We start from the raw sequence: 15135 nt of genomic DNA on the forward strand, positions 1-15135 counted from the left end.
TTACCACAGACAGCTAGGCTTATTTTAATATCAGTATAAATATAAGTGTGATGACTGTTAGATAAAAGATGTCTCCATGGTGGTTACCACAATATTTGCCTTCCTTCTACTCTAGAGAAACCTTACCCAACAGCAACACTGTGGCCTTCCTTGAGCCTCAGGCCTGGCCTGTGCCCTGCAGGGCATTCAGTAGCACCTGGGGCCTGGATGGAGCATTCCCCCAGCATTCTCCCCAGTTGCAATAACCAGACATGTCGCCGGACATTGACAAATGTTCCTGGATGGCAAAATCTCTCCAGTGAAGAATCACAGCTCTCACGAGGTGGGGACTAAGGAGAGAGTAGGAAAGAGATCTGTTAATAAGGACCATGTGACAGGAGGGAAGTCATGGGGATGGTTTTGAACAGTACAGTATAGAGCTGTTTTTCATTTAAGCCAAATGCTTACTGGGTGAACAAATGCAAAGGGTAAGTTAGATGGATGTCTAGGTCATCAGAGAGATTAAAAGTTTAGATAACTCTTTTTAGAAAGTTTATCTAAAGATCACCTATGGCAACAGTTGCCTAAATACTGGAAGACACCCTGTGTTCCAGGAAGGAGATTTTGGTAGTTTGAATATTAGTAGTATTTATAAATAGGTAGAAGAAAACACAAGCATTTAACAGAAATGATAAAGATTATCTGAGTGAAACCCAGGCAGTAACTACATACAGACGATTCTGTAAATGAACGGTATGAGGGACACTTTCTAAGCTTTTGAGAGCTTGAGTGAGCAACACATTTCATACGGTCTCACTCTCCTCCTGACGTGGAATAAGTAAGGATGGGAGAGAGCCTCCCTCACTCCTGGGATTCCACCTTAGCCTTACTATAGGAAGTCTCCAACTCATCACTGAGATCTACACTCCTCTAGGGTGAGGTGAAAGCTAGCAGCTGTTTAAACATCTTCAGCATGCTGTTCTGGAGGTTAGAAAGCAAAGAAATCTCTAATTGAGGCCACAGGGACTTCTCAGGACGTTGCTAAACAGGGCACTCTAAGAGTGAGTTCTGCAAGCATCAGCCTTGGCCACTGTTTCCCAAGAGAAACACAGGCAGTTAGCCCTTGAAATGCTATGTCTTCTTTTTAAAGTAACCTCAGGAGTTTTTATGTAAAATCCAATAGAAAGCTGGGCATGGTGGCTCATGCCTATAATTTCATTAATTGGGAAGCTGAGACAGAAGGATGGCAGGTTCTAAGCCAGTCTCAGCAACTAAATAAGACCCTCAACAAATTAGCACGGCTTTGTTTCAAAATTTAAAAATAAAATAAGGCTAGAGGTAGCATAGAGCTTCTGCCCCTGCATTCAATCCCTAGTGCCAAACTTTTAAAATGTGATAACAGCTTTGAAACTTTGATTCTAAGTCTCATCTTCCTTCCATATATATTTGTCTAGTACCTGCATATCTGGTACTGCCTAGGCGGTCAGACAGCCTGACTCTCTCCTATTTTATTTGAGGGTATAGAAACAGGATTCAACAAAAATAAGGAGGTTGGATTTGTGTGCCTTTCAAATCTCTCCCATCCTGGGATTCTGGGGGTTGCCTTCAGAACAGGAGAAAGCCCCTTGGGAACCAAACACCCAGAGGCTGTATAGGAAAACAGCTAAGAGGAGAGACCCAACGATCTGGGTTTAAATATTGGTGCTAACACTTGCTAGCTCTGACACTGTGAAAGTATGTTACTTCTCAGGGCCCAGCTCATCTGTAAAATAGAGAAATCGGTAATACCTGCATCTGCATCATGAGAGTGGCAAGGGTGTTGCACATGTGATCACTAAGCACGAAGAAAGTGCACAATCAGCAGCAATTAAAATGGTTGTATTGATGATGTAATCATAATGCACATCAGTTTGGAACTAGGTGCCACCTGGGGTTTGATCAGAGCCCAAAATGTCTCTAGCAACTTCTACCCAGATCGTTCTTGCAGGCAGTGGGAACTCTGGAGTTCACAGCTGCCTTCTGGACAGTATTTAGGAGTAGCCCAAGCCACGGGCCGTCAACTGCAGACTGCTTTCTCCAAGTCCACATGATCTGCTGGAAGAGAGGTGCACATCAACTGCACGTTGCTCTCTCTCAGAGGAAAGGTCCCAGAGGGAGGGGCCCTGAGTGGGAGAAGCCGACGAGAGTGGCTGGTCTAGGAGTTTGTATACTTCCGAGTCCTTTTCCAGTTGGGTCTCTGGGGCAGTTTCTTGGGGTTTGCATAGAGTGGTTGCACAGTGTCCCTCTTTGAGGCTCCTTTTCTCAGTTGGGGCTCCAGACTCTGTTTTCTGGACCCTCTGGAGAATCTCCTGGGATTGCTTATCATAAGAAACAACTGGAGTTTTGTGAAGCTCTGGTCGCTCTCAAGAAGCCCTTAACCTTTGGCAGATCTGGTCTTTTTAAGAGTTTTGGAAGTTATTTAGCATCTATTGCCTCTCAGGAAATGAAGTTTTTCGACCATGGCCCTCCGGTCCCTATCTGCCTACCTCTTTCTGCCTCCCCACCATCACACCTGGCTTCACCTGAATTTATTTATTTATTTATTTATTTATTTATTTATTTATTTATTTGCGGGTCTGGGAATGGAAGCCAGGGGCATTTGACCTCCGAGCTACACCCCCTGCCAAATTTTTTATTCTTTGTTTTGAAACAGGGTCTCACTAAGTAGCTGAGGCTGTCCGCGAACCGGGATCCTCACGTCTCAGCCTCCCAAATGCTGGGATTACAGGCGTGCGCCACCACGCTCGGCTCACCTGAATTTTTTTTTCTTTTTTTTTTTTTTTTGGTGGTACTGGGGTTCCTGGAAGCCCTTCTACCTCTGGGCTACACTCCCAGACCTATTTTTACATTTTTATTTGGAAACAGGGTCTCCTAAGCCAGCGCACGTGGCTGGCTTCGAACCTGCGCGATCCTCCTGTCTCTGCCTCCCAAGCGCGGGGATTACAAGCGTGCGCCACCACGCCCGGCTCACCTGAATTTTTAATAGAAAACTTGCTCATCTCCCCCAGCCTCCTCCTTCCTCAGGCTTCCCCATCCCAATCAGTGGTGACTCCACAGAAATGCTTATACACATCCTTGTTCCCTCCTTATTTCTCACAACACTTACCCATCAGCAGCAAAGCTGGTCACACCACGTTTAACAGATCCAGCTCACCACTCTTTCTCCGCCTGGCCTCAAGTCCCCTTTACTACTTCCTTGCTTTGTAACCATGGTCTCCTATCTGGTTTTCCACCTTCTCTTCATACCACTTGAAATTTTATTTGCAACAAAACATTCAGAGAGATCTCTTTAAAACATAAATCAAATCAAAAGATAAGTTCAATCTTTGAAATCTTTCCCAAAGAATTAAAGTTAGAATTCCACAGTGATACATGCATATCCATGTTTATAGCAGCACAATTCACAGCAGCCAATTACAGGACGAACCCAGGTGACCGTCAACAGATGAATGAGTAAAGGCGTGATACATACACACAATGAAGTTTCACTCAGCCTTAAAAAAGAATAAAATTATGTCATCTTCAGGAAGATAGATAAACTGAAGAATATCATGCTAAACAAAATCAGACAATTCCAGAAAATTAAGAGTCATATGCTTTTTTCTCATATGAGGAAACTAGAAGAAAGAGAGACCAATATAATAGTGTAAGGGATCAGGGGTGGGAGGAAGGAAGGTGAAAAGGAGGTTTGGTGAGGGCATAGAGTGAATAATGCTATGTCCATACATGAACCTATCCCTACCAATCTCACTAACACCTGGGAGCAGGGAGCAGGGTGGGATCCAGAGGGAAACACAACAAGTGCTGTGTGCATGTCGGTTTCTATCGCTTTGAATCTTACTGTGATATGTAATTGCAATGCACCAAATCTAGTACAAAAAATAAATAAATAAGTTCACATTCTTACTGTGCTATTACGTGAGCCCAATGATTCGGCCTGCCGGACCTCACTGTTCTCTTCCCTTTGCTGATCTTCTCACCCACACATGCCAGCCACAATGGCCTCCGGCGTAATTTAAGTGCCAATCACAGTCTCAGCAAAGCCCAAGCACTTACATTCTCCCCTTCCCCTTGGAGCTCCAGGGCATCCTATCTCAAGTTTCATCTCCTCTACCCCTAGCATATTAACTCCTGTTCCTTAATTCATTTTTTTCTCTAGTATACTATACATCTTATATTTAAATCTCATTTATTATCTGTCTCCCCAGAGCTGCATATAACTTTCATGGGCCCCAGGCAGTTTTGCCTCTGTGGACCCCTTCCTCCATGAAAGGATACTAGAAAAGATACTAGACTGTATTGGTATAAAGATGAAGATAACCTAGGCTACATTTATCATGTTGTCTTTTTTATTTCTTTTTATTTTAAGGGATGTTAAGATTAAGATATTTTGTGAGCCCCTGTAAGTACTGTGGGCCCAGTTCTTATGCAAAATCTGCCTAACAGGTGAGTTTGCCCTGGACTCTCCCCCTACAACATAAACCTTCAGGGCAGAGAGTTTTGTCAGCACTGTCCACCACTGCATCTCCAGCTTCTACAATAGTACCTGGGGAGTTGTCGGCACCCAAGAAATAGTTGAGGAATGAATTAATAAGTGACACCTGACCTTGGGATGCTGGGGCTGGTGGGGACCCGCCCTGCACATCCTTAACTTCTGGCAGTCAAGTTGTGAATCTATATCCCAAAGCACAGAAGGCTTGACACCAAGAAGACTTGTACCTTTACTTGTTACATTGGCACAACAAAACTGAACCAGTGTGAGATGTAGCTGTTGGTTCTTGTTCTTCGCTATTTTGGAAAAGAATAGCCAGAACTTTTCTGCTGTAAGCTTAAGCAATTTTATTATTACAAAGGCATAAAAATAGGACCGAAATTACAAAGCACTTCATTAAAGGAATAAATGCAGTGGAGTAACTTGAAAATAAGTTACTGATGTTTTTGGATACAGAACAGTTTTTATAAAGATACATTATCCTTCATCTTGCCCAACTAATAATCTTCTGACCTAGGTGTGAGCCCACCCATTAACTCTGTGCAGGTCCCTTTTTTATGATTATGGGGATTATGATTATGGGGATTTCTTGCTTGGCCAAAAGCTGCCTTCCTGCCTTGATGCAGGTGTAGTTAGGTCTTTATTAGGACCATAATGATTAACAAAGTCAGGGGTCATGTGGTATCTCCCCCCCACCCCAACCCCCGACAGAGGCCTGTACCCTTCTCCCACATTCTTGGGGAATTTTAACCTATCTACTAGAAGCTATTTATCATGTAAACCTGTCTTTAAAATATGAAGGCCCTAAGTCCCCGACTCTTCTGTGTACTTGCTAATTACTTTTGGTGAGGAAACTCTGAATTATAACAAGCTGCCCAATACATTAATACCAAAGTCAAAGTCATTTTCCAACACATTAATACCAAAGTCATTTTCTAATACTGGCATATTACTGACTTATGACTGAGCACAAACAGCTATCTGGGAGTACAACTGCTCAGGGAAAATGCAATTTGCAACGCACTCTCTAAGTTCAATATATATATATATATATATATATATATATATATATATATATATATTTTTTTTTTTTTTTTTTTTTTTTTTTTTTTGGTGGTGGTACTGAGGATAGAACCCAGGGGCCTTCTACCTCCAGGCAACACTCCCAACCCTATTTCATATTTTATTTGGAAACAGGGTCTCTTAAGCCAGATGAGGCTGGCTTCGAACCTGCGCGATCCTCCTGTCTCAGCCTCCCAAGCGCGGGGATTACAAGCGTGCGCCACCATGCCCAGCTAATCCTACTTCTTGAGAAACTGAGACAGGAGGATTGCAGGTTCCAGGACAGCCTCAGCAACTTAGCAAGACCCTGTTTAAAAATTAAGAAGTAAAAACGTCTGGAGGTATAGTTCAGAGGTAGAATACCTCTGGGTTCAATTTCTATATATATAGAAATGTGTTGGAAAATGACTTTGGTATTAATGTATTGGGCAGCTTGTTATAATGCAGAGTGTCCTCACCAAAAGTAATTAGCAAGTACACAGAAGAGTCGGGACTTAGGGCCTTCATATTTTAAAGACAGTTTACATAATAAATATATATATATATATATATATATATATATATATATATATATATATATATATGTGTGTGTGTGTGTGTGTGTGTGTGTGTGTGTTCTAGCACACACCTGTAATCCCAGTACTTGGAAGGCTAAGACAGGAGAATGATGATAATTTAACAAGACTTTTTTCAAAATTAAAAAATTAAAAATAGGGCTGGGGGTATAGCTTAGAGGTGGAGTGTCCTGGGTTCAGTCCCCTGTAGCATAAATAAACTAATTAAATAGTCCAGAAGATTTGGAGAAGCAGACCGAGGGCATACAGATGTGGCAGGAACTTGGTTCTCTTCCAATAGCCATTCTTTTTTAAGTAATAAGATTTTTAGCTGGGCACATAATACCCAAAATAAAAATTCTGTTTTTCAGCCTCCCTTGCAGCTGGGAGAAACCATGTGACTGATTTAAGGCCACTAAGAAATAAGCTGAAGTGTCATGTGCCAGCTGCCAATAACATTCCTTAAGACCCAGCAAGGCCGGGCTGAGTGACCCATGCTTGAAATCCTGGTACATGGGAGGCTAAAACAGGAGTATTACAGGTTGGAAGCCAGCCTCAGTGACTTAGTGAGGTCCTCCTCAACTTAGTAAGACCCTGTTTCAAAATAAAAGGGACTTGGGACATAGATCAGAGGTAGAATGGCCCTGGGTTCAATTCCCAGTACCACAAAAATAAATAAATAAACAAACAAACAAATGCCAAAACCCAGCATACGTCTTTAGCCCCCCTCCCCCTCCCCACAGCCTACTGCCTGCAACACTACATAGTTAAGGGAATCCATGCCTAGCTCATGAGGACCATACCCAAGAAAGGGAAGACCGAATGGGAGGCTAGAAAGAGCCTAAGTCCCTAAAGACTTTGTGGAGTGGGGCCACTCCTATCATCCTGGATTATCAACCTTAGCTTTTATGATACACAAAAATGCAATCCCAAAGTCTAATAGGCTTCTGCTTCATGTCCCAACCAAAGCATAGTTCTTGGCCTTCCTCCCCTAAAATCTGCTCCTCACATGCTCCCCATCCCAGTTAATGACTCCCGTCAGCCTGTGCCTTCAAACATCGCGTCCGTCTGCTGTCTTGCTTTCTCTCAGAGCCTGACTTAGACCATCAGCAACTCCTGCCTGGCGGGCTGGGGAGCGCGCCTTGGGTAAAGCCCTCTGGGGCCGCTCCTACTCCCTCAGCCTCCGTGCAGAACCGGCCAGTGCATCCCCTCCCGGTCACCACCACCGCCCCTCACTATCTGCCAGCTTCTGCCTTTCCTGCTACAATACAGTCTCCACTGAAGTAAGAACATTATCATTTCAGATCAGATTCAGTACTGACATTAGCAATACAGAAATGCAGCTGGGGTCCACGCAAGCCACCTCCTCAAAGCCACCCGAGGGCTTTCCTTCCTGCTTTGAATAAGCTTCAGTACATGAGCTCCTACACGGTCCTGCCTGGCTTGCCTCCCCAGACTTCCTCCCCACCCATGCACCTGGCTCACCTGAAAGGCTCCATTTAGAAAAAAAAAATCATAAGCCCCTAGCAGCCAGCTAATAGTTAAAAAGAAAAGTATATTTTACTGCAGCTTATAGCTTAGGAATGTAAAATATGTGATAAGCCCACCCCATCTTATCTATACTGTCTGGGCCAGAGCGCCTTGACCCGGGAGCTTACTGACTACACCTGGTATTTTATCTAACACTTGACTACAGAATGTACTTTTCAAATGATTCTGTAATTTTCTGTAAACGCATGCAATTTAGCCCAAACCCCCCCTAACTAGTGGTCTTTTCCCTATAAATACCCTCAGTTTCAGTGGCTCGGGGCCGAACTCCTATATGAGTCGGCCCCAGTGCACTGGCTCCTTAATAAACCTTTTTTGCTCATTGCATCAAGGACGTAGTCTCTCGTGGTACTTGACGTCGCTTATCCCGAGGTTGATTGAGGGTCTCCCCTTGGGAGATCCCACTCCCTGTTCTTGGACTTTATGACCAGACTCTCACATTGGAGCCAGGTGCCTTGAGTTGTTTTCTACACCTCCGTTGTTTTCCTAGTTGTGTCCTTACTTGTCAGAAGAAGCCTCACCATGAACCCTCGGGCCCTGTCTCCATTCTCTTTGCCAACCAGCTTGTAGAAGTAAATGTGGAATAATAGTGTGAGAACTAGTACTAAGCAGGTGCAGTGGTGCACGCCTTTAATTCCAATGCTTGGGAGGTTGAGACAGGAGGATTGCAGGTTCAAGGCTAGCCTCAGTAACTAGTAAGACCCGCAGCAACTTACAGAGATTCTGCTTCAATATAAAAAATTAAAAAGGGCTGGGGAGTATAGCTCAGAAGAAGAATGTCCCTGATGTGCTGGTATTGGAAAATTGCTCCAGTGTTAATTTTCAAAATGTAAAAAGCAGTCAGAGTCTGGATGCTTCATAAGCACTCAGGCAGGGAGGGGTGGCTGCTGTTATAGTGCAGAGCCTCTCTCTCTCTCTGTCTCTGTCTCTGTCTCTGTCTCTCTCTCTCTCTCTCTCTCTCTCTTCCCCTTCTCTCTTTGCCCCTTGTTTGAATGATTAAACTATAGTAAGAATGTAAAGGAAATTAAGGTATTTAGCCTTAAAAGCCCTAAAGACAATTAAAGCTTTTAACCCCAAAAATATGAAATATGTAGAGGCCATCAGTGCCTCTGTTTACCTCCTTTTCTTTGTGACCCTGCCTGGGTATAGGAAAGGCAAACTCTGTGTGCAGCTTCAAAGCACCCATAGTTGATGAGCAACCAATACTGCCTAACAGGATAGAGGCGGAAGCCAGGTAGATTATCGACCCCTGTACCTAGTAAGTGCACTGTTCGGAAGCAAAGAAGCACCACCTGGCTAAGAAATAAGTTACTAGCCCACCGCCTTGGTAACACTAAGAGCATACCAATACAAAATCTACTTAAAGGCGCATGTGGAGAGGGGCAGAGCTCTCCTTTGGGCTCTCGAGGGCACCCCAGGCATGCTACTGTTCTTCCCTTCCCTTTCTATTTTCTACTAATTTTGTAATAAAGTCTTGTTGAAGCTGCACCAAGGTGTCTATTAGTTTTAATTATCCTATTCAACAAATCCCAGTTGCATAGAGGAAGAAGAGCCCACGGCACCATTACAGCCATAACACTGAGTTCAATCCCCACCACCAAAAATAAAAATAAAAAGGCTGAGGATGTAGCGCAAAAGTAGAGTGCCCTGGTTTCAGTCACCAGTACCCCTTCCCCCAAAAGAAGAGCTAATATTTATTATTTATGTGTATCAGAGACCTTTATATAAATTATTCTTTATGTTTTACTAAGTAGAGAATGTTATTGTTTTCAAGTATCAAAGGACAAAATTGCAACAATTTAAAGGTCTTAATTGGCTTTATGTATCACTCTAGAATCGGCAACACTTTATTATATAAAATAGAATGGAGGAGTTCAAGTTCAGAGAGGAGAAAACAGAAGTCTAATTCTTCAGAAGAATGAATCTTCTATTTCCTGGAAAATGCAATGGAAGTGGCGAGGCTTAATAGAAGGCTTTGGAAAAACGAAAGGGAAGGAGATTGTTTCTCTCTGTTTGAGTTCTCACCAGCTTCCCCTGCTTAATCCACCTTATTTACAAAGCCCTAAAAGGACTACCCACTCCAGTTTGGCAATAAGATCAAAGTGCCTTTTAAATACATTAAGACACCCTGGACACTAAACTATTTGACTAAGCTTTAAATCCAAACCAAACATTGATATAGGAAAATTATGTTCTGCAAAAGCAAACAGCTGTTTCAACATAGATACCACAGAGTTACAAAAAAGAGTGGTGAGAACTTTATCTATTAAGAAATTCGTTCCAAGTAATTCTCCCCATCATGGTGTTTTTGAGAACTTTTTTTTTTTTTTTTTTTTTTTTGGTGGTACTGGGGTTCATGGAAGCCCTTCTACTTCTGGACTACACTTCCAGATCTATTTTATACTTTTTAATTTTTGTAAACAGGGTCTCTTAAGCCAGCAGGGGTCCTCCTGTCTCTGCCTCTCAAGCGTGGGGATTACAAGCGTGTGCCACCACACCCAGCTACTATATGTTAATTTAGTGAGACCCTGTTTCAAAATAAAATAGGATTGGGGGTGTAGCTCTGAGGTAAAGTGCCCCTGAGTTTAATCCCCAGTAACACACACATGCACACACGCACAAACACATAAGCTTCATTTAAATTAAGCATTAGCCAGGCATGGTGGTACATGGTACATGCCTATAATCTCAGTACTTAGGAGGCTGAGACAGGAGGATCGCAGGTTCCAGGCTAGCCTCAGCAAGTTAGTGAGACCCTGTTTCTAAATAAGAAATAAAATAGATCTGGGGGTGGTATAACTTGGAGTAGAATGCCCTTGGGTTCAATCCTCAGTACCACCCCCTAAACATTTTTTAATTAAATTAAAATATGCCATGTTAAAAAATAATTTCTTATAAAGCAATGATTTGCTTTTGAGATATAAATGATCACAGACAATCTTTGCAAGGCATACAGTAAATATTCATTAAGCATTTATTAAATAGCATAATTTAAGGTATCTATTGTTATCTAATGGCATCACATCATAACTTCTAAGGAAAAAAATGACCCCTTGAGAGCTGATTCCGCAAATCCTTATTTTTTTCTTTTTCTTTTTTCTTTTTTTTTTTTTTTTTTTTTTTTGGCAGTACTGGAATGGAACACCTAGGGACATACCTACCTCTGAGCTACACCCCCAGCCCTATTTTTTATTCTTTATTTGGAAATAGGGTCTCACTGAGTTGCAAAGGGGCCTCACTAAGTAGTAGCTGAGGCTGTCTTTGCACTGAGATCCTCCTGTCTCAGCCTCCCAAATGCTGGGATTACAAGCGTGTGCCACCATGCCCGGCTTCTTATTCAGAAAATTCTGAAGTTAAAAATCATTGCAAGCCGGGCGTGGTGGCACACGCTTGTAATCCCCGCTCCTGGGAGGCAGAGACAGGAGGATCGCGCAGGTTCGAAGCCAGCCGCACGCACTGGCTTAGGAGACCCTGTTTCCAAATAAAAATGTAAAAATAGGTCTGGGAGTATAGCCCGGAGGTAGAAGGGCTTCCAGGAACCCCAGTACCACCAAAAAAAAAAAAAAAAAAAAAAATCATTGCAAAATGCTGTGTGGTAGAGAGATGTGGAGAAATTATGAAAACTAGAGAGCTAGAGTATTGCCAGTTATTTTCTCCCTAGAAAATAACTTCCACCTGAAAAACAATGTTTCCAAATGAAACACAATGTACAGGGATATTTTTTAAATATCAGAAAGTTTTTGATACTTTTTTATGGCATATCAAATTATAGTTAACACTTCACTATGATAGATTTGCTCCTATGAACTAATAAACACTTGCGTAGTAACTGCTGGACCAGTGCAGATTTAAAGCTTCTGCGTTTTTTTATCTGAATCATCTCACGCATTATCTATAGCAGGGGTCGAGCTAACAGGCAGGAATTAATTGCAGAATTCCAAATAATGTCAGCTTTACTAAATTATAGAGTAGAATTGTTGAAGCAGAGATTGATACCTTTATGGAATGGGAGGACAAGGTGTCAACTGAAAAAAGAGTGAAAGAAAGTTCTCTCAAAGAAAAAGAAAACACTGGAGGTCTCTGCAGAACAGGAACTTTGATATCTTCTTCTAATCTGAGGCCAGGAAACCATATCCTCTGCTGCCATTGCAGAGCTCCATGGCTTCTTGGTTAAAGGTCACACATGACACTCAATTTTACCTTTGTATTATATGCTTTATTATCGTCCATCTCCCCAAAATGACTCCCAGAATGTTACAGAACTGCCCCTCCCCAGGGAAGTTGCTATCTTATACTTGAAAAGCAATAATTTCGCTGGTTGTGGTCATGCACACCTGTAATCCTAGTACTTGGGAGGCTGAGACAGGAAGAACACAGGTTCAAGGACACACAGCCTCAGAAACATAGCTAGACTCTCAGTAACAGTAACACACACACACACACACACACACACACAAGGGGGAGCCCTGTTTTAAAACAAAAAGGGCTGGGATTATAGTGTGGAGGGTACCGTGTCCCTGGGTTCAATCCTCAGTACTACCGCACACAAATAAAAATTGGGAAAATATATAAAATGACTGTTTTTAGACATTAGCAGCACAAGACCATACTCCCACACTGTGGAAGAACCTGGCACAGAACCCAAATTCCTAGTGCCCATCTTCCACTAATTATTGCCCAATCGTCCACTCGGCCTTCTGTTCTGCCTCCCAACACCTAACGCTCCTTTAATGGTACTGGGGATGGAACCCAGGGGCGTTCTGCCTCTGAGCTCTACTCCCAGCCCTATTTTTTATTTTGAAACAAGTTCTAAGTTGCAGAGGGCTTCACAAAGTAGCTGAGGCTGGCTGTGAACCTGTGATCCTCCTGTCTCTGATGCTCCTTCTTACTGGTAGTTTCGCAGACAAGACTTCCTTCACCTGCTCGCAGTCAGCTTCATGAGCACTGAATTTGTTCAGTCCAAGGGGACGCTTTGCTTACCAGGCCCTATGCTTAGTTCAAGGCTCCAAACTCACCATATTAAAATTCTTAACAGTGTGTGTGTGTGTGTGTGTGTGTGTGTGTGTGTGTGTGTGTGTGTGTGTTTCCTGAGGATCTCACCCGGGGCCTTCGCCATGCTAGTTAAGAGCTCTACTGCTGAGCTTCGTCTCGAGCCCAAATATTCAATATTTTTTAACAAGGAGCTCCCTGATTTGTTTGCTCTGAGTCCCACAAATTAAATAGCTAGGTTTTTTCCTAATTTGGCACATGCTGTTCTATTTGATTGGAATTCCCCAACACTCACACACTCTCACTCCACACCTCATACAAAGGGTCGACCTGTGGCAGGAAATGTGATGAGATGGAAGGCACAGTTGATGTGGGACAGTAGAGTTGGGGTGAAGCAAAAAAGGAAGTCTGGGTCCCACGGAGTTGAGTTTCGGCCCTCTCTGATTTTATTCTAACCTCTCTTAATCTGCTTCATTTCCTGTGATGAGGATTATAATTTTTTTTCTGTTTACAGCTTATAAAAGCAGGGTCATGGAAAGAACTGACTGATAGGAAAGTTTGCAAACAGTGAAATATAGTTAATAGTTTAAATCATATCATCATTATCTTAATTGCTTTATTTCTCTCAGCCAATAACAACTAATCTTCGTTTCCAGGAGGAAAGTTTTGGGCATGTTAGGGCAACTCATTCTCCTTTAAACTCCAGAATAAGATAGAGGTGCTTTAATAATAGGCTTCTGAAATCCTACTCAAGAATTACATAGTTTTGGAAAAAATGTTTATGATACCTACACTCAGAAGATGAATGAGAACATCTTGGCTATTACCTACAGATAAAATTACAGGTCATCAAGGCAGAATTATGGAAAAGCTTCACAGTTGAATCATGTATTCACTCAGTTTGAAGAGTACACCAGTTTCTCTGAAATGAACACACCAGTATATTGTTGGTAAAAATGGATCAACAAAATGTAGATCTCTAAGAGAGAATACCATTTACCATCAACAGGCAGAAACGACTGAGACGTGCCTCAGCAGGTGCACCTGAGAAACAGTGCAAGAAATAAAGCCAGGTACAAAAGATTACAATTTTATGGCACAATTTATGTGAAACTTTTAGAAAAAGAAAATATATAGGAAGCTTCTCGGTGCACTCTTGCCCGAACACGGCGAGAGTGGGATTGATTGGGCACAAGAACACTCTCTGGGGCACTGGAAGGACTTAAAGGTAATTGTGATGGTGGCCACACAGTTCCATGAGCTTACTAAAAACCATCAAACTGTACCAACGGTGAGGGGTTTCACGGTGTGTAAGTTGTACTTCAATCAGGCAGGTCAAAAAGAAAAGAAAGTCAAGAGAAAAAGGTCCCTGCTGTACAATGTTTACACCCCGTCTTAGCTTCATACTCTTTGCACCCAGCTCTTGTTTACACCAGCTTTGTAATCCTCACCAATCACATAATGAATAAAGGCTTTGAACTCCCTCTCCCTCCACCAAAACAATTTCTAAGTCATTGATAGTTGTTGAGATGACCTACCTTCTCAGTAAGAACTTCTTAGCTTTTCTTGTATGTTTTCCAATCACAAGGAAAAGATTGTTCCAAAGGAAACACCTCAACTTGCAACCCCAAAATCACCTTTGCATATGTACCTCCCTCCTTTATGAGAAAACTTATTATCCTGTATTGTTTATTCTATAATCTTATATTGCATTACCATCCTTCCCCTTTCTGTAGGCCCTCCTTGACCTAAATGTACTTAGCTATCTCAACTTAAAAAAAATCTTGACCATGCAACCTACATCTACTTACTATTCACTGACAAAGTTCTTCGAGTGTGGGGGATATGATTACTTACTGATTATAACTTAAAATGTCCTCTCTTCAGAATCAATAGGAATCTTGTGAATGCTAGACTCAGTGGTCATTAGCCTTTCTCATTAGCCTTTCTACATCTCACCTCTCTGTAATGAAATACTTTCCAAAATACTTTATTTCTGCTTGAGGTAAAATAGAAAAAAATTAAAAACAGGCATAACGTATAACTTTAGTATGAAAGCCTGGTGCTAAAGTTCCTCGTAGTGTTGCTTTGGAAACCAGTTCTCTCCTCCAGGCCTGTCTCCCATATTCCTGGAAAATATGTAAATCTTAAAGTTAACAACAACAACAAAAAGAAAACTTAACACAGAACTTGAGAACATTTAACTGAGGGGACTTTCCAACTTATGCATTAATCAGATGACATAGATCTCAATCAACCTTGGGAACCAGACAATGACCAGGTCACCATAAACCAGCTTGCTATCACTGAGGACACCCTCACATACCTTCCCACCTCACTCTTCACCACGTTTCCTTTAAAGGAAGAACCACGAACCCCCAAAACACACCTCTCACTCTTGAGATGCCCCACATTCTGCCTTGAATGTGTATTTCTTACTTCCCTAAATAAATCTCTGTGTCTCTGACTGGC

At 42.2% G+C, this 15135-nt stretch overlaps 1 protein-coding gene across 1 annotated transcript in view; it reads right to left on the reverse strand.

Annotated features, from left to right (window-relative positions):
* The window catches only part of LOC308264017 (protogenin-like), a gene marked incomplete at both ends in the record, with an annotated part of 38233 nt that extends 25443 nt beyond the window's left edge, over positions 1–12790 (reverse strand). Inside the window, 3 exon segments of the mRNA XM_080697170.1 lie at positions 127–329; positions 4625–4806; positions 12775–12790. Of these exon segments, the coding sequence (XP_080553296.1) occupies positions 127–329; positions 4625–4806; positions 12775–12790 (401 nt within the window).
* Between the last annotated feature and the right edge of the window lie 2345 nt (positions 12791–15135).

Source organism: Muscardinus avellanarius (assembly GCF_963383645.1).
Source record: "Muscardinus avellanarius genome assembly, chromosome: 6".
In the NCBI taxonomy this organism is placed as follows: domain Eukaryota; kingdom Metazoa; phylum Chordata; class Mammalia; order Rodentia; family Gliridae; genus Muscardinus; species Muscardinus avellanarius.